Source organism: Kwoniella pini, chromosome 4 (genome assembly GCF_000512605.2).
Source record: "Kwoniella pini CBS 10737 chromosome 4, complete sequence".
In the NCBI taxonomy this organism is placed as follows: Eukaryota; Fungi; Basidiomycota; class Tremellomycetes; order Tremellales; family Cryptococcaceae; genus Kwoniella; species Kwoniella pini.
The window spans coordinates 1,061,512-1,084,693 of record NC_091719.1 but is presented as its reverse complement, the minus strand read 5'-3'; the positions used below and the strand labels follow the sequence as shown (position 1 = coordinate 1,084,693).

General features: G+C 40.7%; 8 protein-coding genes across 8 annotated transcripts; 4 read left to right on the top strand and 4 right to left on the bottom strand.

The window, feature by feature from the left end:
* Nucleotides 1-1,009: 1,009 nt before the first annotated feature.
* I206_103421 (uncharacterized protein) lies at nucleotides 1,010-1,975 on the top strand (the record flags this gene model as incomplete). The annotated part of the gene is made up of 1 exon (XM_019153346.1): nucleotides 1,010-1,975. The coding sequence occupies one exon, from the start codon at nucleotides 1,010-1,012 to the stop codon at nucleotides 1,973-1,975; it is 966 nt and encodes a 321-aa protein (XP_019013507.1).
* Nucleotides 1,976-3,313: 1,338 nt separating this feature from the next.
* I206_103420 (protein-L-isoaspartate O-methyltransferase) lies at nucleotides 3,314-4,538 on the top strand (the record flags this gene model as incomplete). Its single annotated transcript, XM_019153347.1, has 8 exons — nucleotides 3,314-3,349; nucleotides 3,425-3,478; nucleotides 3,548-3,615; nucleotides 3,722-3,858; nucleotides 3,943-4,190; nucleotides 4,251-4,299; nucleotides 4,360-4,424; nucleotides 4,491-4,538. The coding sequence occupies 8 exons, from the start codon at nucleotides 3,314-3,316 to the stop codon at nucleotides 4,536-4,538; spliced, it is 705 nt and encodes a 234-aa protein (XP_019013508.1).
* A 189-nt stretch (nucleotides 4,539-4,727) lies between these two features.
* I206_103419 (uncharacterized protein) lies at nucleotides 4,728-6,372 on the bottom strand (the record flags this gene model as incomplete). Its single annotated transcript, XM_019153348.1, has 8 exons — nucleotides 4,728-4,839; nucleotides 4,932-5,058; nucleotides 5,130-5,270; nucleotides 5,355-5,540; nucleotides 5,606-5,664; nucleotides 5,747-5,904; nucleotides 6,004-6,155; nucleotides 6,240-6,372. The coding sequence occupies 8 exons, from the start codon at nucleotides 6,370-6,372 to the stop codon at nucleotides 4,728-4,730; spliced, it is 1,068 nt and encodes a 355-aa protein (XP_019013509.1).
* A 2,430-nt stretch (nucleotides 6,373-8,802) lies between these two features.
* On the top strand, nucleotides 8,803-11,122 carry I206_103418 (uncharacterized protein; the record flags this gene model as incomplete). Its single annotated transcript, XM_019153349.1, has 3 exons — nucleotides 8,803-10,206; nucleotides 10,277-10,684; nucleotides 10,748-11,122. 3 exons carry the CDS (start codon nucleotides 8,803-8,805, stop codon nucleotides 11,120-11,122), a joined length of 2,187 nt encoding a protein of 728 aa, XP_019013510.1.
* A 308-nt stretch (nucleotides 11,123-11,430) lies between these two features.
* I206_103417 (uncharacterized protein) lies at nucleotides 11,431-14,434 on the bottom strand (the record flags this gene model as incomplete). The annotated part of the gene is made up of 5 exons (XM_019153350.1): nucleotides 11,431-12,091; nucleotides 12,169-12,327; nucleotides 12,395-12,461; nucleotides 12,573-13,300; nucleotides 13,371-14,434. The coding sequence occupies 5 exons, from the start codon at nucleotides 14,432-14,434 to the stop codon at nucleotides 11,431-11,433; spliced, it is 2,679 nt and encodes an 892-aa protein (XP_019013511.1).
* Nucleotides 14,435-14,816: 382 nt separating this feature from the next.
* I206_103416 (uncharacterized protein) lies at nucleotides 14,817-17,834 on the bottom strand (the record flags this gene model as incomplete). Its single annotated transcript, XM_019153351.1, has 9 exons — nucleotides 14,817-15,578; nucleotides 15,638-15,933; nucleotides 15,994-16,143; nucleotides 16,211-16,586; nucleotides 16,647-16,791; nucleotides 16,854-16,976; nucleotides 17,037-17,219; nucleotides 17,285-17,556; nucleotides 17,622-17,834. The coding sequence occupies 9 exons, from the start codon at nucleotides 17,832-17,834 to the stop codon at nucleotides 14,817-14,819; spliced, it is 2,520 nt and encodes an 839-aa protein (XP_019013512.1).
* Nucleotides 17,835-18,177: 343 nt separating this feature from the next.
* On the top strand, nucleotides 18,178-19,133 carry I206_103415 (uncharacterized protein; the record flags this gene model as incomplete). Its single annotated transcript, XM_019153352.1, has 4 exons — nucleotides 18,178-18,249; nucleotides 18,322-18,383; nucleotides 18,514-18,697; nucleotides 18,762-19,133. 4 exons carry the CDS (start codon nucleotides 18,178-18,180, stop codon nucleotides 19,131-19,133), a joined length of 690 nt encoding a protein of 229 aa, XP_019013513.1.
* A 227-nt stretch (nucleotides 19,134-19,360) lies between these two features.
* Nucleotides 19,361-22,859, bottom strand: I206_103414 (trehalose-phosphatase; the record flags this gene model as incomplete). The annotated part of the gene is made up of 9 exons (XM_070202761.1): nucleotides 19,361-19,630; nucleotides 19,708-19,829; nucleotides 19,887-19,954; nucleotides 20,014-20,090; nucleotides 20,152-20,442; nucleotides 20,525-20,984; nucleotides 21,063-21,555; nucleotides 21,611-22,105; nucleotides 22,163-22,859. 9 exons carry the CDS (start codon nucleotides 22,857-22,859, stop codon nucleotides 19,361-19,363), a joined length of 2,973 nt encoding a protein of 990 aa, XP_070058862.1.
* Nucleotides 22,860-23,182: the final 323 nt, after the last annotated feature.

The following is a 23,182-nucleotide window of genomic DNA, read 5'->3' as shown; positions in this document are numbered from 1 at the left end:
ATTGCCAAGTAAAAGGAGGACTATAATAGGAAGGTGTCTATTACGATGAGTGGACTAGGTCGAAGACTGAAAAGTAGTCAAATCCGTCTGAAGACTTTGTAAGTTGGGATCTGAGAATGACAGCTCCTTCCGATGTTCACGTCAGAGAAACGACAGGACCGATTTTCAATCAACAGATTTGTACAACAAACAAAGGTCGATTATACAAAAGTAATCATAACATTCAAAGTCATCATCACCTCTAATGAGAATTACTCGTTTCGAAAAATTACTTCATACGAAAAGTCTACGTTTCTTACATCCATTCATGCCTTGCCTTAAGGAAAATGTAATTTTGTATATTTCGTCCTGAAATTACGAAGTATAGCAGAGTATCGTCATTGGAAAGCTCTGATTGGAGAACTCGATTTGTGGTAACAATCGAACCCTTCGACATTCATTCACTGTTGACGACAATGGTATTTCTTCGAATGGTATTAGAAAACCCTTAACAAATGTATCGTTATCAATCAGCTCCCATCTAGTGCATCCACTTCCCTGCAAATGACGATATCAATCAGTTCCCATCGATGCACCCTCTTCCCTTGCAAATGACGAACACTTAGATATCCATTCATGGCTGTCAAGAAAGGAATTTCCGTTTCTGCTTGAGGTTGGGAAGACCTGGCACAGCAATGTCATCGATGAGTAAAGTCCAGGCCTCATACATTCGTTCATAGTTGTTGAAAAGGAGCTTCGTGTTTCCTAGGTTGAGAAGGCCTAGCACAGCAACGTCATCGTCGAGCACGTCCGGCGATGACGGAGAACTCAGTAATCCATTCACGACATACATCATAGGCTCTTTTGTCTCTTTGTAAGGTTGAGCGCATCAGTATAGGGTTGTGATCGAACAATAAGAACACATATATAGAAGCTGAAATCCTCTTGTCTTGTAGGAATCATCATCACACTAACAATTTCATTACGATACTTAGTTGATCGTTGGAATTTCTTTACTTCACAATAAACGATGGAAGAAGAATCCGATATACTTTACGGTAATGCTGCCGGTCCAAGATTGGAACCTGAAACTGGAGGGGACTTCGCATATCGACTTGAAAATTCATTACAACCTAGGGTTCGCGATCCAGATAGAGGAATTACCGTCAATCCTCACAGTTCATATTATGCAGAAGACGGGTCTTTCCTCTTAAGTACGACTGTGTTCAATCATTTTCGAATTCCATTCTCCAAATGTGAAGAACCTAATAGTGAGGAAATTTCTTTCAATAAGTGGCCAGCAAATCAGAATGAACGTACATTTATTGATCCCGAATCAATCATGTCACTTTATCAACGTTTCGTTAGTCATAAAAATCCGAATTATGAGCTGAGTGAAGTCAGTTGGTCAAGTCTTCGAATCAGCATGATCGCAGCAATGAGGGTTGCTATGGGAACCATCCATAAAGCGGGAACCCGTTCAGATTGTCAGATTGACACCAACTCAGCTGGGTCCGAGCACAGCCTGGCCGTGTTGAGCAGACAAGATGCGGAGACATTAAAATCAATGTTACAACAAATTGATAGTGGAGGTGAGATTCAATGGAACGAGTGGGATAGGGATAGAATTGCATGGTCTTCTCGAGTAGCCTTTCCTTATCGCACTTTGAATGTCGAGAACTTCAGTGTGGTCGATCCTAGCGTTAATTGGGGTGCAACATATCGAATCGACACTACATGGGGCGACTTGACCGAAGAGGCGACGATACAGTTCCGAAATCACAGGGGTATACATCCTGGTCCTATACCCTACTATAGAAGGGGATCAGTATTAGGAAGTCCTGAAGCACCATCTTTGGCTAGCGGAACTATCTTAACCAGTCCAGAAGAATATATGATGTCGAGTCCTGAATCTTTAGTGGACAACAGTGGACAAATTGAGATTGCTGAAAGTCCATATGTTCGATGGCTTTCATTACCCGAAGAAGCTCCTTAGTCGACAATCCCAAATATCACTTGTCGTCTGTAAGGGAACATGTATAAGATGTCTATAGTGGTAAAGAAAAATGTACCTCACCATCGATCCCACTAATTAGAATTGTTGATATTTTTGCCTAGGAATTGTCACGGACGGTTATCGACTTAGCAGATTGTAGTCTAATATCCTCGTGATGAATTCAATTAAGCTCTATAGGGTATGAACAGCATAGAGCATGCTAAGCCGATACATGTACTATAGACGGTGATAACAAACGAAGATCAACGAGGAAACTAAATCTATGAAATGTCCATTTTGTCTTATCTTATATATCTTGTTCTGTCTCCGACTTTCGGCGAAGTTCGCTCTCTATCGTCTAAGTTCTTACTACTTCCGGATGACCATATGGTACAAGTTGCCTACTTTCCTCATCCGTTTTCCAAGCCCTTCGAGTGTCTCTCCGAATGTCTCTGATAGTCCGTTGTTCTCGGATAGATTCATGACAGGAATGTTGCAGCAAAGGATGGATACCGATGGCTATTTGGCATACTCCGATTCCCAAATTGTCTTTCACTTGCCATCCATATCTTCATATCGTTTGATGTTACAAATGTATGAGAATTGTGCATTCCAAATAATTAGTAAACCTTGCCTAAGTACGTCCGCCTCCTTGAAAACACTTTCGCCCTAATAACAAGATAAAGTGCGTGAGGTTTGGATTAGCTTAGATCAATCTTTTATCTGTATCGATCTGCTATCTGTCACTTGATTGCTAATCGAAGCTGACTCATATCAGGTAGCTGGCTCTGATAACCTCTTTTTCGAATATACATGAATAGGCGAACAACATGAACGAAATCATTTTTGCGTTCAATCGAAGATTTCAGCCTGGACGATTATCCTCATCAAGATATGAGCACACTTGTATAGGTGACATGGGCGTCATCGTCGGATGTGATCTGCAACACATGCTTGTACCCTATATGAACGCATGAGCGAAGTTTATAACATCACGAGACCAATAGTCGTGCTCCTCACCATCATATGATTCGTTGGCATCCTGAGCAGAGCATATCGAAGCGGATTTGACCGTACCTTTGTGCGGGGTATGACGTTTGCATTGTGGGGAACAGATCCTCTTTCCACAATCAGATTAACATGGTTTCACTGAGAATAACGTCTAGATAAGTGGATTGTGATGCATAAACTTATATATTCTCGTACTACTTGATCTCAGAGGTTCTTTACATCGATATTCCTCCCATTTTTAGCAATGGCCGGCATCTAGACTGATTCTGAGTAATACACCTGGTACTAGCAATTTCACCCTTCTTACATTTTAGGAGGTCATTCAGTATGGCGTGGATGTCGAGTGGCAAGAGTAATGAGGATGTGAGTGTATAAATCAAATCACATTTCCCATTACATCACTGTGGGAGCTGTCGCTGATTCTCCTCATGTTTTCAGCTGATCGATAAAATGGTTAAGAATGGATTGATCAATTCACCTCAAATAGCAGAGGTCAGTGAAGTTGTGCCATTATGGTCATAGTGGTCTAACGCCGGCTAAGATCAGCCTTGAATGCCATAGGCAATGCGGAAAGTGGACAGGAAGAACTATGTCCCAGACCAGTCTTATGCATATGAGGACTCGCCCCAGTAAGTCAAATACTCATACATGCCGTGCCGAATGTCTCAGGTATAGGTCATGCTTGATGCTGGTCAGGCACTTTAGTGCATAATCAGCTAACGTAGTAACGTACAGACGGATTGGCTTCGGCGCAACTATATCTGCACCACACATGCACGCACATGCATGTGAAAATTTGTTATCTTTTTTGCCTATTGTTAATTCACCTCATACAGGAGCTATCTTAGACGTAGGTAGTGGATCAGGATATCGTATGTCTTGCTATCGAAGGCTCCTGCTCTTCGATCAGATAATAATAGCATCTTGCCGGTAAGCTAAGTGATTGGATGCTTTAGTCACCGCAGTGCTTCATCGTTTAGCACCGACCGCTACTATAGTGGGTATAGATCATATTCAAGGATTAGTAGATCAATCAATAAAGAACCTACAAAAAGATGAAATACCCCTTGCCTCTGACACAGACAAGAGTGGGGTTTTCATGATCTGTGGAGATGGAAGGAAAGGGTCACCTAGACATGCTCCATTCAGTGTGATTCATGTAGGAGCTGCTGCTCCGCAAATACCCGAAGCACTGATCGATCAGGTGAGTCGGCTTACAGGATGGTATCGCCGGGAGACAAAGCTGATCAAAGCATTATGGTAGCTTGCTAAACCAGGTCGAATGTTCATACCTGTCGGCGAAGGTTCTCAAGGTCCGTACTTTGGAATACATTCCCAAGCTCTCAGTATACTGATAATCAGTGATCCTATAGATATTTGGCAGATTGACAAATCGGAATCGGGAGAAGTGCACAAAAAGAAACTGTTCGGCGTGATGGTAAGCTCAGCTTATTGTCAATTACTCTTTTAACAAACAAGCTAATGTTCACGTTTGTGATTTCAGTATGTTCCTCTGACAGACGCGGAAAAGCAATGGAAGACTGAGTTGTAGCCGTTCTGATGATGATACTGAGAAGAACATGAAGACTAGAAGAGAAATGTAGTCTTATTCCTCAACCCCAATTGTAAAAAAGTATGTATTGTACGTATTATTGGACATTTCCTGCTATTGTACAACTATGACGCTCTGTAGCCCTTTAATGATTTCAATATTCATGCGATCGGTATTTATGTGATCCGGTCAATCCTCAGCTTCATGTATAGCTTTCTCGGCGTAATGTCTGCCTAATACCCTTTTAGTGAATTGTCCAAAAGTTTCTCCATCAGGTCCTATGATATCGTCTACATCGGGTCTAATCATTGCTCAGTATCAGCTTTTTCAGTGACGTACTACTGGCTAATCATGCAGCGCTTCATTACTCCATTCTAGATCAGGTACACTTACTGTAAGAAGAATGCAAAAGTCTCCCTTGAGATTGGATCTTTACTCTTCGTTGATCCACTCACGAAGTGAGGAGTGGCTGATAATTTGTTTGAAGTGAGTAAGGATAGTGCTTCTCCTGTCTGGAATGCTATATCCCATCGATATTAGATTAAATCAGCAACATCACCTCATACGTCAAAAGGTGGCTTGATGACATACCCAAACAATTTTCCGGTATTGACACTTTGACAGGATTCTTACTATTTCTAGGATATATCCAAAGTCCCGTTGAATCACTTGGCGAGCTCACGATTTGAGGAGGAGATTCCGGTGAAATCTGGGAAAGGTACATTGCCGAGCCTATTATTGGGGCAGATCATTGATCAGATTAAATTTCGAATCCTTAAATTATGAGCGGAATTTATCGAGATGGCAATTACTCACAAAGTCCCGTCAAGAGAGAATGATCAAGATGAGTACCACATAAAGCATCGTTTTGTACGTCCTGACCATCCGTGTCGCTTGACGACGGAGGTTGAGGATAATAATGCAGTAATCTGGCTTTATTACATTTAGACGACGAGATCAAAGATGCAATTGTACCAGAAGGATTCGACAGTGTAGGTGAAACTGAGTGTAATTTTATTTATTAGCTCAAGAAACACTTTGGTTATTTCGCACTAATTATTACTTACCGAACTTTTCACAAGCTTTCGCTAGAGCTATTCCAACATCGGATATGATCTTACCTAGCCTAAGAATCATTCACTTCCATCAGTCCCGGTATATTCAGTTTTTTGACTCGTTAATGATAGCTTTAATAGAAAATCACTTACGCCTTGAAAGTCTCTTCAAATTCTTCTAAACCTTCTATACCCTTCGGCCAGACATTCCCAGCATAATATTCTGGATAGTCCCGACGTAGAGTTTCTGATACATTTGGAACATCGATCAGAGGATTCGCATAAAACGATCCCTTCTGAGTATCGGGTTTCTGAAGTCAAATCAAAGTGAGCTTTTGAAGATTATAGCTTTTATATCTTTGCGGTCGATTCTTGTTTCCTGGGTAAATGATGGTTCAATTTGTACTTACCCCATTCATGACTTCTTTCCCATGAGACCATCCGAAGCAATATGAAGTTTCGGGTTTGGCAAGGTCCTCTTTGATCGAATCAGGTAGATTGGCGAATTGATGAGATAGTCTGAACAGCTTTTCTCTCAGGGCTATGAACTCGAATGGAAGGTCTATTACATTCCATGCGTTAGTAGGTCAGATCGGCCCGAGATTGGGTAAGAAGGTATTAAAGTACTCGAAGGTATCAAGCTCACCTTGAATTACTATGATGCCCAGACATCCTGGTCCGGATCCTAATGCTGATACTATATTATCATGTAGAGCTTCTGGATCAGATATCAACTGATTGAGAGATATGGTGACTGGTCCAGTAGATTTTGTGGTCATCTCTCGCCAGACATGTATGCTTTAAGATGTCTTATAGCGAGTTCTTCTGGCAATTTTCCTTTGCGAGAGTCGCTGATAATGACGAGGCCAGTTCTGTGATGTTGACCTATACATTAATGTCTCACGATAAGAGTCACATTGTGCATTTATCAAGGTTCCGGTTATTACGGATTGGAGCGGAATCAGAATTCTCGATTGGTTCGCGAGTGATTTTAAGGGTTACCGAAACGAGTATTTCATCATCTCTCGAAACAATTGTCAGCCTTGATTGAGTGATTTTTCGCGCCATGACTCTAGTAGAACGCATCTATCATCTGGCTGACAATCTTTCATAAGTAAATAATCCGATCTGCTGAGACATACTCAATGATATATGCTGTATCCGTCGCCAATCTTTGACACAAGACATGTTTTTAATCTCCCGCCACATTGTCATCCAGGAATACTGAATAGACTGGAGAAGATCCGCTGCATATTTTTGCCATCAAGCTTATCCTTGCATCAACTTTGAAAAGGATATCGGTAATCTTCACCGTCGGTCTTCGGCGGGCAACGTACCGATGGTGCTGTGGATCGTGACATCGAAAGGCTTAGACGTATTATCTCAAGTTAGAAGGCGGATCAGCATGGCTTTACCCGATGCCCGAAAGATGAACTGCAAGTCATTACACACACATATTCTATATTCGTGCTAGCCGAGTCTCATAGTAAGCTCCATCTCGGTAAGGGGCTTACTATCGTCTCGAATGTATTTGCTTCATGAAAGGCACAATCGTGGTCAGAGATGGTTTAGGATCAAGCACAGACTCATCGTAAATCCATAGGGACATACTTTTTATGCTTTTCAAATCCAATTCATGTTTACGCAAGATCGATTCTGATGTTAGAAACTGAAACTTGCTTATTCGGCTAAGTATTGAGATATTGACGGCATCTGATTCCCATTGAAAAGTTCGGACGCCTCTTGCAGTCAATCGAGACACGGAAATGAAAACATGAAGTAAGCCTTCATTCATATCAGTCATCATCTGAATTTGATTGTGGAGTAGTGCAATGGGGCTGCCAAGGAAAAAGTGGAAAATCACGTATTGATCCAAAGGGGTTCAAAGCTTGACACATGCTTGAACTCTATCCCTTGTTTCGAATGAAAAGTCAAATCAGCGATCAGTAACGCTGATTTGATCACGCATAACTTGAAGAAAGCTTAATTATGCATATCCATCGTCTCACTAAAGTCTGAGGGCTTGAGTAGAGAGTAAGCTGCTTCTGAAGCTAGTGTCCTTGCCCCTGACCTTTCCGCTTCTTCTCTTCGCACTTATCCATATACACGAACGGTTTGGGCCGGAACCCTACCTATGAGACCTTTTGAATGGTCAGAGTCTCCCGTCATATTCGATCGTTTACGAAACATGTAGTTAATATTGAAAAGCAACAGAAACGTCATACTCATCATGAATACAAGCAGCAAGATCGGCCAATCAGGGATTGGATCAAATATCGTTCCTAGATTGCTCTATTTATCTCAGGTTGGTGGGCGATTTGTTTGACTGATTGTTATGTTAGATCCTGAGTCAATCATGAGGGACTATCAGACGGCCGCCCTGATCGACTTGAACCGTTACCACTGGTAATACATCTAAGACTACTTCAAACGGGACCGATCATGTACCCTTCGGTTAGCTCATTGATATATCAGCTGCTTCGACATTAATCGATTTTAGCATATATACCTTAAAGTCCAAAACGTCAGGACAATTTCCCAGCTTGATTTCGACAACTACACCTGCTCCACTAAGTCTGACCATACACCTTACTCGACACAATACAATCGACTTCTGGGTTTGACCGGATTACCTCATTCTAAATGGCAAGTTAGAGTTTACAACAAAGAAGCCTATCTAAGTTACGGGTGTTTCTAAGCCCACGTGAACTTGAAAGGAAATCATTCGGACGACTAAATATTCAATTCAAATTATAGCCACATACTGTTCTCTTTAGCGAAACTTTACTAGTTCTAGCTCAAGCATACCCTCATTCCCAATACATTACGGGTCTCTGTACTGGAGTGACTCATCAAGCTTTGCGAAGTGTCTACTCATCATACGAACAACCGGATTTAGTTATTCCTGATTCCCGTTGAAGGGTCATCTCAAGAAACGAGCCCATACAAGGGTTATCCTTGTCTCAAGGCTCCATTGGCCAAACGATATTCGTTTTCACATCAGTTGGGTTACGCTTCGAATCACCTTGGGTGTCTCACTTTGTTCCTAGATTCAGTATCCGCAGGACTGATAGCACATTACAGAGATTGCCTTAGGCCCAATTGTATATTAAGTCAACCGGACAAATCTCTTCGTCTATTCAGAGGAAATTTCAAGCACATTATTCCATCTTCTTAGCTTGACGCTGAAGTTGGATACTGTATCCAAAATGTCTCCTATAAGAGAACAAAAGCGAAAGTCATCACCTTCGATAGGTCAAGCAGTCTTTTATCCAAATTCCCTTCCACCACCTTTAAGGAAAACTTCGAAAGCTCTTCCTGCTTATTCTTCTAGACCAGCTTCACCTACTTCTCCAAGTTTATCAACCAAGTTCAATTATTCGGCTGCCAAATTATCAACCCCACCTTCTCAAGCTCAAAAGAGAGATATACAAGAGGTTCAAAAGGGAAAGATTCAGACTCTTGAAAACTTCGATCATGCATCAGAATTTCCATTTCCTCCTCAACAATTACCACACTTATCACCTACTCGAAAGTTAACTCATCTTTTCGACGGGTTGTCATTCGCCACCCCTCAAACTCATACTCATGAGACGTATAATCATCTGTTATACAGTGCAGGATCGGAACCTGAAAATGATATAACTACTCCGAATGCACTCCCACTATCAGATCTGATCAACGAAGCTCTGATTGAAGATGATGAGATTAATTACGAAGATGAAATGGGGAGCGTTACTCAATTTCATAGTCCAACAGCAAATTTGTTCTCCTCTTCACCTTTCAACACTTCGGACGCTAACCTGTTCAATTCCCAAAATTACAAAACATCGTCTAAACCGACATTCTCGCTTGGGTCTCCTCCTAAATGTCCCTTGCCTAGATTACCCATCACTAGATTGCCATCATGGGGTGAACGACAAAATCTAAACCTGAACCTTAACGTTAGGGAAGGCAACCAACCTTCTTTCGAGCCTCCATCTCCTCTATCAGACCCACCAGCCTTTCCTATGCCGGCAACTTCTCCTTCACCCCACCGACCTTTAGACTACATATTCCCTTGTCAGCCTCAATCTCAATTAGGATTCAACGATGTCTTTTCACCGGAATATCAACTCAACACCCCGGCTCCTAGAGCGGTACAATTGAACAATCAATTATACACTCCGCCATACATTAATGATAATCTACCTGATCCAACAAATGCATTACATTTACATCATCCAATATTATACCCTTCTGCACCAGTTTCTCAATGTCCTACACCATCAATCACACCTCCTCCAGTAGTTACAGAATTACCAAGATCAGAAGTTGCAGCTCATTATTTAGAAGGTAGAAAATTATGTCCTGCTTTTTCAAGAAGATATATTATTAGAGATGAACTTGGTTCAGGTGGTTTCGGATTTGTTTGTTCAGCTATTCAAACTGGATATAAAAATATTAGTGGAATTGAAGTTGCAGTTAAATTCATTTTTAAAGATAGAATTCAAGAATGCGATTATGCAATGTTAGAAGGTGAACCTGTTGAAAGTTTTGTTTTGAGTAGAGTAAGACATCCAAGTATAATTGGATTTAAAGAATTATATGAAGATAATGAATTTTTCTACCTCGTGAGTTTCTTTCAAAATGACTCATATCCCTACTCTTGTCTTAGCTTAACCTTGTATATGTTTTTTTTAGGTACAAGAACTTCATGGTGATCCTTGGGAGCCTGGACATACACTCGTAGCTCCAGATACTTTACAAAATCCTTTACCAACTGCCACACCTTCTTTACCAATGATTATACCTACAATTCTTCCACCTCAAACACCAGGATCAGCTTTACTTTTTTCTCCTGTACATTCTGTTGATTGGTCTAAACTTAATCCGATGAACAATGAAGAAAGTAAAAATGGTTCAAGACCAAATATGGCAAGAAGAGCATCATATGATTTATTTGAATGTGTTGAACATCAAAGATTTACAGAAGATCAAGCTAGAATCATATTTAGACAAATTGTAGATGCTGTTGGTTATTTACATAGAAGAGGTATATATCATAGAGATCTAAAAGATGAAAATATCGTAATTGATAGAAATTTATGTGTAAGTTTTTGTATTTTATTTGAGAAATACTTATACTGTATTAAGCTAATGACAATCATTTAGGTTAAAATTATTGATTTTGGATCAGCAGTAATTGAAGATCCTAATGCAAAACCAATTTTGTATGATCATTTCAGAGGAACAATGTCATACGCTTCAGCAGAAGTATTAAATGGTAGACATTATCATGCTGCTCCAGCAGATATTTGGTCAATTGGAATTATTTTAGGTATACTACTCTCAGGTGAAAGTCCATTTCCAAATACGACTTGGGCAGCAGATGGCAGAATTAAAATCAAAAGAAGTATTCCACCTGGCGCATATGATTTATTAGTTAGATGTTTACATACTGATCCAAGACGAAGAGCTACAATTCAAGAAGTTGAAAGACATCCTTGGTTAAGAGGTATGTTAGCTCATAGAGGTAGTATCTGTTAGTTTTCGTATCCCAGATGGAATTGTTTCAGTGGTATGGACATTATTGTATTGTATTATACGACTGGCTAGTCATTTATCGTATGAACTCGGTATGTAAAATAACTGTAATATATACATAGCATGGTTCGTTTCTTTATGCATTTTCGGAATTGCGAACTTTTCCCGCTTAATCTGAGTTTTTCAACTTCTTTTATTGCCCTGATATTGTACTCTATATGATTCGTACATAGCCAATGATTCGTTTCGTGTCGTGGTTTATCTTTTATACAAATTGATATTGAAAAACAATATCATATACCTACACTGTATCAAAACATCCTAATACCAAAGAAGCTTCTTCCTTTTTGCTCAGGTGTTTGTTCTCCTACTTCACCTTGAGCTTCGTCAGAGATAACAGGCCTGTCTGTATCTTCCAATTCGTCCACCAATTCATCTTCCCCTTCTTGGCCGTCATTATCTTCTGTGACGATTCTTTCCCCTTGCGTTGCTTCGTCATCCGCTTTGCCCTGAGACCGCAAACCCCCTACCTCTTCGTTACTATTTTGCGATTGCAACTGCTGATCCTCTTGATCATCGTCCAACTCGTCGATCTCTTCATCTTCTTCATTCTGCTCTAAACCTGGGGGATCAGGCGCTTTGTCATCCCCCTTCTGTTCCGTCAAAAGTATCGGATCATCCGCAGTAACCCTGTCGTAGCTGATCTGGCTCATAGCTTTCTCGGGGCTGTCTTGGGTTATATTGTCCGATTCGTCAATTGGATCCCGATGGTCGACATTAAGCTCATCGGTGCCCGATGACTCTTCTTGCAAAATCTGGGCAACAGGTTCGCCAGTGTTCTCATCCCAATACTTCCTAGCTTCGGGCAGAATGCAGACTCTCGCTTTTGTATTGCTCTTTGTTCGTTTTGCAGCTATATCAAATTCCGCCAAAAGTCTGTCGATATGATGTTCCAGATGGGCGGGTGGTTCCCTGCACCTCAACCATTATCCGATAAGTCTCGGTCCAGTTGAGAGAGATGTGAGAGATCTAGCGTGAATTCGACTCACCACGTACAGTCATTCAATTCGTACCCATCCCATTTGACTAGATAGAGGAAGACTCGCTTTTGAGAATCGGGTTCTCTTGCAATTGCCTGTCTTCCAACAATTTTTTCAACAAAGTATCGCTCTTCCTCACCTTCCTGATGCTCAATGGCTCGTTTTTCACTAGAGGGATCAGTAGATAATCAGTTGAATTGCTTGGTCAGGAAAACGACGCATTTCAACCACTCACCGGAGGATACAATTATATCTGATGCACTTCAGCTGTTGCGTACTCTCAATCAGGATTCGAGGTGTGTCTGGTATTTATTTTCCCTCATCAGCTACTCCTCTTATGACCTGACCCGTATTCAGGACGGATCGTATTTTCTTCGTAAGATATGAATTTTATGCTGGGGAGCTTCACTCACCTTCAACTTCAATCCGATACGCGCAGTCTGGACAGATCCAATTCTCACTAGACATATCTTTATCTTCGGGTATACCAGAACAAGACCAATGACATCTTCCTTTACATGCATCACAAATTATCTCTTCTAATCTTCCCCTGGCAGTATTTGGACCTTTATCAGGCCAAGTAGCTTCTGATAATCTACTCCCATCGGAAGGTGCAAGACATTTTATAGCTAATCTCACTTGACCTTTGAATTTCCTGATTCTAGCTGTACCTGCTTTTGTATATTTGCTATAATCATGCGGTTTCTTTTCATCCTTTACCACGTTTGATTTCAACATACTCTTTCTCCTCTTCTTTTTCCTCGGAGTGAAATCTTCGTCGTCAATTTCCTGCACAGAGCCAGACGATTTCGAATCTACTGATATCGGACGATTGTGCGATTTACCACCTTTCGTTTGGCTGAGGCTGATTCTCGGTCTCCCCCTTTTTCTAGTCTGAGTAGATGGTGACGACACTGGCTCTCCTCGGGGTGGAAAGGGTAACCTTGGAGGTGGTTTCGAAGAAGACCCTGATTCCTGGTGGTCATCGACCTGAAAGATGGTCGAAGATGATGCATGCGATAAATGTGGGGAACCTATCGGTGGATGTAAGCTTGACTTCCTGCGGGAACGGGTCTGGTAGCTGGGTGACGGAATTTCTTGCAATGGAGCGTCATTGAGATCGTCGACCGGAGAAAGATGCCTGCCGATATTGTCAACAAAAATCTCATCAGTATAAGCAAGTAGTGCGATGGAGACATGGAGCAGCTCACACTGTATTCGCAAGCTCATTTTCCCTAGCAATGACCGCGGCAACCTTCTGTCTGATGCTCTTTTCCTGCTGTCCGCCATCAGCTTGATATGTATGATTCTTGGCGTTGCTAGATAATCCTTGAGACGGAGACCGCATTATTTCTTGTGGATCAACACCGATTTCAATGTCGGGAGCGTGTAACTCATTAATCATATCAGGAGTGTGCGATTTGTTATTCATATCAGGAGTTTGCGATTCGTTATTCATATCAGGAGGTTGAAAATCATCATCCATTTCCATAGACAGATCTAGATCATTTGCCTCGTCTACACCGTCATTTCCGCTATTGTCGTCAATAAAAGTATCAAAGTTTGATTGATCATCCGCCCTTCGATGTCCGAAAGTATTTGACGTCTTGTCAATTCGAAGTCCACTCATGTCAGGTTGGACTGGTAATTGATTGATAGAAGACGATTGTTCCCTTGTATGACTCCTACTTCTACCAACTTGAATTCCTCTGGAAGTCCCATTTTCAAGAAAACTTTGACTTCTACTAATTGATCTACACATTCTCTCAATATTCTCTATTCTTCCATTCAAAATTTCAACTGAATTTTTCAATTCTACTTTAGAAATCTCGCCTTCTTCTAATAAGTTCTTTATACCATCTAAAGTACTTTCAAATGATTTTAATTTATTTCCTAATAAATCTTCTAAATTTTCTAATTTAAATTCAGTTTCTTTAACTGATTTTCTTGTATCTGAGTCTAAAGAAAGTAAAAGTTGTGTAATTCTAAACAATTCTTGTGTAAATGATTGACTTGGTTGAGGTGTAGGTGTAGGTGAATTTATTCCTCGCCTTCTTATAGACGTAGAAGAATTTGTTGATTGTCTTTCATTTTGATAATTCGTTATACCATTATATGAAACTGAAGATGTTGGTGTAGGTAATTGAACCCCATCGGCAATGCCAGAAAATTCAGGAGGAGGCATACTGAGTGCTTTCGATGACGATGATGACTTTGAAGTTGAAGCGTGAGCTTCAGGGGATGTTGAAGTGAGGAAAGCCAACATTGATGTCATTCTCGTCAGCTATCGCTGTCAAAATTCGATATTCCCATGGAAGACAAGTTGAATACACTGTGTAGTGGAACCTCGACAATCTATATATGGTGTTTGATACAAGGCTCCATCTGTTCTTCTTCAAAGATGGCTGTTATGACTGAAGTCTCGTAAGGAGGGTTTGAATACAGATAAGGTGAATTGATGCGAGAGAAGGAAAATAAGTGATCAACCTTTCGTACTATCAAAGTGGAGGTGATGAATGTCAGATCACGTGTGAGATATGATGACGATAAAGATATCATGATAACGATAACATGACAATGATTATTGCTTCATGAAGAATTGCTCATACATTATGCATCTCATGGTTTTTCAAATGAAATAAACATGCTGAGTATCATTATCGCCAACATTCAACTCTTCTTCTTAATATAGCTTGTAATTCTTCTTTGTTTAGATTTACACCTAATCTATCATTGAATACTTTCAATCCCTCTTCTCCTGCCCAAGCTGAAGCCATAGCTTGAGCAAAAGTAACAGTCTCTTTTGCATCTCCGGTAGGAAGTACAAGTATCTTAGAAATATCTTCTAATTTCTGCCAAGGTACATCGATAGATACTATTGATCTTAAAACAGTCGAGGTTGAAGAAGAAAGAAGGGAAGTCGAGGAGACTTCTTTCCATTCTTTGATTTCTAGTTGCAAATCTATTCCCCCGTGTTCAGTAAATTTTGACCATCCTGCATATACGCCTCTCTGAAGTATATGATTTGAGATATGTTCTACTACTTTTCTGTATATCTTCGAGACTGTTAAGGGAGGTAATGTATCTGAGATTGCTGATAGGTGAGACGAATAGGTAGTCAAGGCTGACAAGAGGTAGGAGGATGGATTTGTCGGTTCGGCGGAAGGCGGGCGATCCCATTTCCTTGTGAGATGCTGTTTCAGGTCGTTCTCTGTCTCTACCGTGATAACCTTCACCATCATATCCTCAGCTCTTGATGTTAAATGATCATAACGTTCCAGCACAACATCGAAAACTGTTGTCGAAGGATTGACATCTGTGGCTGACCCCTTCAAAAGAGAAGGCAGAAGGGTATCAGATGAATATCTGTACTTTAATGCTTGGGAAGCAGCCAAGTCCGATGCAATCTCCACGAAAAACTAAGGGGCTCTTATCAGCTTCGGATTGTAGCTGAGCAAATCAGGAAGCCGTGACTCACCAAGTCATCAGCCCACCTTCGCATTCCTTCCTCAACCCATTTCGAAGATAACCAAGCCTTCATCAATCTTTCCAGGCCATTCTTGCCCGAAGTCAGTTTGGCTTGATCAATATGTACACCGCTACGCGTATTACCGGCTAAAGCACCAGGTACAGCTCGCACAAAGGCTGAAGAGAGTGTCTCGAAAGCGTCAAGTGATCCAGATATGCGGGAAAGATAGTTCTGAAGTATCGGTAATTGGGTTGAAAGGAGGAAAGGAAGCTTGTATGCCAAGTCGGGTAGAGGTGCGTAGCGGTCTACAAGTAAACAATCGACATATGAATTGACTGCTCATTCGTCATGCTATGCCCACTTACCTGTGATTTGCTCGACTAGCGCCTTTACTTGTCTAGCGCTAGTGGTAGCTTTCAATCCTAAGGACTGACCTTCCTCTTCTTCACTGATCTCATCGCTGATAGTCCAAGCTTCAGGAGATGAGATAATCTCGTTCAATTGCCCGTCGGCGACTGCGTTGTTATTCATATCAGTTTGCACACACTTCATCGCTTGTCGAAGGACGGGAGGTGAACTAACATTTCTTTTCACCTTGTAGCCATCTTTCGAACCAGTCTTTCTCTCTTAGTATTACTCCACTGAGACCTTCCCAAGGTGCAGTCTCTCTATCTTCGAACAAGGATGTTGAATCTAGTTGAAAACCACCTTCTTTGACAGCTTCGTCAAAGACAACAGTCTGGTAGATCGTATGTGCCAGTAAAGCTGGATGATCAAGTAAATACGGTATTCGAGATTTAAGCAAGGAGAGGAGTATAGGGAAGAGCAACAAGGTGAATTCAGATTTGATATCGATATCTTCATATCCTGATAGCGAAGCGAGACGCTGAACATAAGAAGATAGAAATGATTGATGTTCATATATCTGATCTAGAATATTTGCGAACGCCCATTCAGGCTGTAGATCAACGGATCATCCATGAGCTTGACCATATCACTGGGGAGAAGAAGGACCTACCTTGTCTACTCTGTTCGTGCCTTTTTGGCCCATGAAATGATATTTGAACCTCAGTTCTATAGGTTTGATCATCGCTTGTATAGGGTACAATCCTTTTCCTACAGACCAATGTGACGGTCGGTCTTCTCCATGTAACTCCTCGCCTCTGTGAAATGACCGACATGTTAGCTGATACCTCGAAATGGATCGCCTTAGGATACAGCTTACTCTGCTTGCAAATATAGTAAATCCTTGAAAGCATTTTCGAAAGTCCTCCTATCTTCTGTAGAGATATTTTCGTACAACACTTTTTTGGGCCAGCCAAGGGATTCACAAGCGTCCATGAGATTTCTGAGACTCAAAACGTCAGCTTGGATCCTTTGTTCACCTGGCCCGCGAAGTTCTACTCACTGAGACATAAGATCTTTCAATGCTTGCCAAGTCCGTTCTTTCACTTCAATGGCAACTTTGACTAAAGCCATCTCAGGAGGTAATGACCCCAGTAATCTATTTATTAGATCATTAAGCTGACGATAATACGGCAAAGCAGCAAGTGGAGATGGTTTATGAGATGTTGGATTCAAAGTTTTCTCGCTATAAACAGCTTCAATTTCAGCTTACTTCGCTATATATATATATTACAGCTCGATGTAGCTGACCTGAGATTGATGACCTCTTCCAAGATTTTTGCCCACTGTAATCCAGCTTCCAGTCTACTTAATTCATTTTGTAAAATTTCAAGTTGATTCAATATACTTTGTCCATTTGATTGATTTTCACCGGTTGTAGATATTTCAGAAACTAAATTAGCGAGTTTATCCGCTATAGAATATCTTTGAATTGATAATTCTTGAGCTGAACTCAATAGAACTTGTAATTTTTCTTGTGTGACTTCAATTTGTTTAGGAAGGGCTTCAGTAGTTTCTTCAAGCTATAATACAAATAAAAATCAGATTATCATTAACAACGATGAATTAAGGGGGAGAGCTCGCTAACCTCTTTCGAAGCTTGTCTTTCTTTCTCTTCCCAATATTTGATTTCCTCTTCCGAATTCCTCTTTCTTCGTTTACTTGGTCCAGCTATGGGATAAAGTAAAGCATCTAAATCAAAGAATTGTGAGTCTATATGTGATCTAACTTGATCATATTGGAGAGACGTAGAAGGGGTTTGTGAGATTGTACGGATTTGTGATATTAGTTGATTCGACATTGTGATTGTTCTTATATCATCCCTGACAAAGTCGCTATATGTGAGTTTCACTTGAGAAAGTAGGAGTTATTGGTTTGAGTATATCGGACTCTTTCATTATTTATCTATAAGAAATTCAGCGTTTAGCGTCATCATTCTCCAATTCCAGATCATCAACACGCTCGAAGTTATAGTTGCAAGAAATGATGATATCATCATATCGACTTATCAATGATTTTCATCTTCTTGCTATTTTGCCACTATACAAAGCCCAATCCAGATATCCTCGTAATTTACAGTATAACACAATTTTGCATTCAATCCTCATCAAATCCTCAATTTAACACAGAAAAACATAGTTAAAATGGTACAAGCTTCTTCATCTAATAAGAATCTATGGGTAGCTGCAAGTGATGGTGATTTAGCAAGGGTACAAGTGAGCTTTTCTTGTTGGCCAAATCAATTGCACACCAAGATAATAGCTGATTATAAATTGACGCATTCCTAGTATTTGATTGAAAATGAAGGAATGTCACCAAATGATAAAGATTCGAATTCCTATACTCCAATGTGAGTTTTCTTTGCTATATTGCAAGCAAGACCAACCTTCAATGCGCTATTTGATTTTGATGAATGATTTGGAATTTATGGATTATATTTTGATAATAATTTTACTGATTCTTTCTCATTTTTTAAATAGGCATGCAGCATCATCTTATGCTCATATTGAATTATTATCTTATTTAATTTCAAAAGGAGGTAATATAAATATAACAGATGATGATGGAGAAACACCTTTATTCGTTGTTGAAAATTTAGAAACAGCTAAATTTTTAATTGATAATGGTGCTGAAATAACATTAAAAAATGAAGAAGGTTTAACAGTAAGTATTTCCAAAACATTTTAAATTGACAAAAAGTTAAAATTTAATTTAATGAATTTTATAGGCAGCAAATCAATTAGAAGAAGATCATCCTTCAATTTCATCTTATCTTAATTCTTTAATTCCAGAAAATCAACAAGAACAATTAAATAGTAATCAACAAGATCAAGTAGAAGAAGAATCAGAAGAAGGAATAAATCAATTAGCTTTAGAAAATTTTACAACTGAACAAAGTGATTTATTAATGATTGAAGCTGAAAAAATTATGAAAGAATGTCAAGAAACTGGTGAAGAACCTGATGAAAGATTGAAAGAATTAGTTGAAGGAATAGTTAAAAATGGTTTAAATTTTGGTAAACAAGTACAAGAGCAAGTTACTACGAATGGAAATGGAAATCAAAATGATGAAGATAATAAGAGGATAAGAGAGGAATGAGATCGTTTTTTATTTCCATAGTCAAACCCATCGCAATCTCTTACTTCAAACCTTATTATGTTATCTGTACTACTACTGAACCAGAAACAATGTATACATGCAATTTGACCCATGAGTTTAACCTTATATCAAAGTTTGATTTTTACTTTTTTTCGTAATGAGTGAATACCAAAAAACCACATCTATTCTATTCTCTTCTTCGAAATGCTCATGTCAAAAGATCAACCCTACTCTAAAATACTTTCTAAAGCATCAACCACTTCTTCAGGACAAGTAACGTGCCATCCTGCCAAAGTTTTCTTAGCTGGTGGTCCAACAGTTGTAGCGAAAATCTCATCAGGTCTAATATGTAATTCAACATCTTTCAATTCCGCTACTTCTTCTGGATCTAATGTTGATGTGACAGCTACAGGTGGTTTCATTATTATTGGTTCAGAACCTTGAACTCCTCCTGGTGGGAAAACTGTTCTTAACGATCTGAACATATCTTCATCGGTCTATCAATCGTATTCACATTTAGCTCTTTGTATCTCTAATCTCACCGTAATCCATCAATCAACAATGAGGAACCTACCTTATCATCACCCGCACAGAATATCAAATCAGCATCAGGGTTCTCATACATCAATCTCTTGACTATTTCTCCTTTGTTTACAGCTAAAGGTCGAACTTCAAGATTCTTCTTTCCCACAAGGACTGACGTTACAATGTCAGCTGCACATCTCATACACACGAGTGAATTAGCTGACTCACTTTCAATAGGTCGACGAGGTGCTAAAGAACTCTCGAGCAGATCCAAACATTGTTTACATTGGAATTCCCTGCGCAGTCATAATCAGCTCCATTCTCTAGAGCAATAACCTGGTAGCCGCTGACTCACCCGAAATCAGGATCCGCATTTCTGTAATGCCAAGTGATAGAAGCTTTCTTGACTTCAATAGTTGCACCAGTCGTTCTCTATTTTGCAAGGTATAAGAACTTTCTCCTCAACCTGTTAAATAGAAAAAAGCCCACTCACCTCAGTGTAGTACTTAAAGATTTCCTCAACTTCACTCATCCAGCTCATATCCAAAGCTTCTGTCATGTTTGTGAAATCTTCATCTCCAGGTTGTTTGACGAAAGAACCATGTTCAGCTGACATTCCCAAGTTCGCCACATGTCCCCAATGCTCTTCTAAGAAATCACCATCTCGCCCAGATATCAGATAAACTACGTTCTTTGGATCTTGAGCTAAAGTGGAGATAGCGTTCAATGTTCGCTCAGTGGGGACGGCGTGAGCTGGGACTTTGACTATCGGTGTCAGTGTACCCTATCCGACCAGGAATGTTAGTACCGCAGCCTGATCTTCGAGGATTATCCCCGTTTGACAGGGAAAAGGAGGATGAACTCACATCATAATCGAACAACAACAATCTTTTCTTGGAACTCTTGTATGCTTGACTAAATTTACCTACATCCAAAGCGGGAGTTTGATGAGCAGTATGTTCACCTCCCACGTTTTCAAGTAATTGCTTGAGGATCGTGGCAGCCCATGTATAAGAGGTATGACCAACAACAGAGTTGAGCAAGGAGGTATGTCTTTCTTCTTTTTCAGCCTCAGGCATAGTCAGTCCTTTGTTTATCGCATGAGCTACACCAAGGAGATCGTGAGGGTTGATTTGAAGAGCAGACTGGAATGAAGCGACTGTTCCCATAAACTCAGATAACACCAAAGGTGATTTGTTGGTCTTATCTTGACATAAGATGAATTCCATTGAGGTAGTGTTCATACCGTCTCGTAAGGATGTAATGAGTGCTAAATCTGCAACGGAGAGTAATCCGAAATATTCATCCTTTTCCAATGCTTGGTGGCTAAATTCGCGATCCATCAGCCAAGACATCCAGACTTTGACAGAGTACAGGTAGGCACGAAAGGTTCAGACAACTCACTAATGGTGAACGGGGGTGAAATCCAAACTTCCATAAGTACCATTTATATGACTGACCAACTCCGCGGTCATTCTTTCCAATTTAGGTGATTCAGACAAAGCAGGAGTTGTGACTTGGATAAGTACAACTTTGCCTCTCCACTCGGGGTACACTTGTAAGAACTTTTCGAATGCTTGAAGCTTGTTGTACACACCCTTGGCGACATCTAACTTCTCTCGACCAACGATAATCTTCTTGTCCTTGTATAATTGCCTGAGAGCCTCCATCTTAGGAATGACACCAGGTAACTCCCTATCATGAATGACTCGCTTAACGTCTAAACCAATTGGACAATATCCTACAGCCGTCACTTGTCCGTTGGCATCTACTCCTCCGGGGGTAGATTCGTAACCGCAAACTCTAATACAGGTTGACACGAAATGTCGAGAATAAGAATACGTCTGGAAAGACACTAAATTGGCTCCGAGCATACCATCGAGGATTTCTCGTCGAGCTACGATTCATTCTGTCAGCTGACGTCCGGGGTTGGAATTGGATCCTCAGCTTACTCGGTAAACATCTGAAGATCTCCGAACTTGGCCAAGGGGTATGCATAAACATTCCAATCATCACTTCCACGGGTGCTCCTGCAGGTTCCCCACCTACACTAAGATGTTGGCCAAGTGCAGAACCGACATTTGAAAGGAATCCACCCAATTTTTGACCGTTGGATTTTTCATTTGCATTTGTAGGTGTGGCTTGTTGAGATTGGCTTTGATCCCAGTCGAATCTTTTGTTGGCATGATGAGCAGCTGGAGAGGGGTGAGCTGTACCCCATCCTGCGTTGGGGTGGAATACTTGTCCAAGAGCTTCCCGGATCATCTTGGGAGCAAGGAGTAGGTGGTAATCATGACAAATGATCAAATCACCAGGTTTGTAGACTTCGGCGACTCTTTGAGCGAACATCTGGTTGGTTTTGTGGTACGCTAGCCATGAGGGATCAGGAGAAGGGACAGTCGCGGTAGAGTCGAGCCAAAGGAGATAGTGGAATAATGGCCAAAGAGCTACCCCAGAGTCCGTTAGTACCCCTTCCATATATCGATATACGTGCTCGTACTCACTCTTCTTACAGAACCCTTCGTAATGACCTTTACTGACATCAGGCGGTAAGAATACAGGCAAATATTTCAATCTTGAACCTTCCTCGTATTTCTGTTCAACCTCTGAAAAACGCTGTAATTCCTTCTCGACATCCTTCTTTTCCTGTTCATTAAATTCACCTCCGAAAACCATCAAGGGCGATTCATCAGGGGGACTAGGCATACTTGGCGTAGTTGGCGAAGGGGTAGGGTTTTCTTGGAAGGGTGCAAGGAGGTTTTGTGCAATGGAAGGGAAAGTAGCTTGAGAAGGTTGTTGAGGTGAAGCATTTGTATCCGGTTGTAAAAGTACTTCTCCTGTCCAAGCTACCAAGATTTGATCATGTGTATCACTCAATGATTTTATTCCTGATACTAAAGCTGGGTGAGCTGTTCTAGAGTGGATTCTCCACTTAGCATCTGCTGATTCTACCGTAGCTTCTACATCTTCAGGTTTAAATTCAGGTGTCATAGGTGGACTCAACATTCCTCCTGCTTCCAAAGATTCGGCTGGGACGATTCTAACGATCTCCACTGGAAGATGGTGCATGACATGAATGATTCGACCAGAAAGAGGTAGACCCTTGGCTTTGTGTGAAGCTTCTAGTCGGTCGACTTGTGCCTTGATGTCCGCCAATGAAGGGGGAGGTGCTGGTGCTGGGTCAGGATGCATGGAATCCATCTTGGCAGGTATTCACTTTTTGAAGAGGTGCGATGAGAGGTCACTAGGGGAGTGTCCGTTTGAAGTGAAAGTATTTATATCTGACAATACCGAGAGCACGTTTGATATGAAAGGAGATCAAAGGGTGAATGAGAGTTGAGCTATTAGAGGGTTATTCTGCCTGTTAGCTTCTTTTCTCCATTTAAGCTCTGGGAATCAATGAGCGGTAGACGAAGGAAATCAAAAGCTTGCATAAGCGGCCGGAACGAATAGGAAGGCTGGAACAAAGGACAATGGGTATTTTGGTGGACAAACCTTTCTTCCAGCTGAACAGCCAGCTAGAA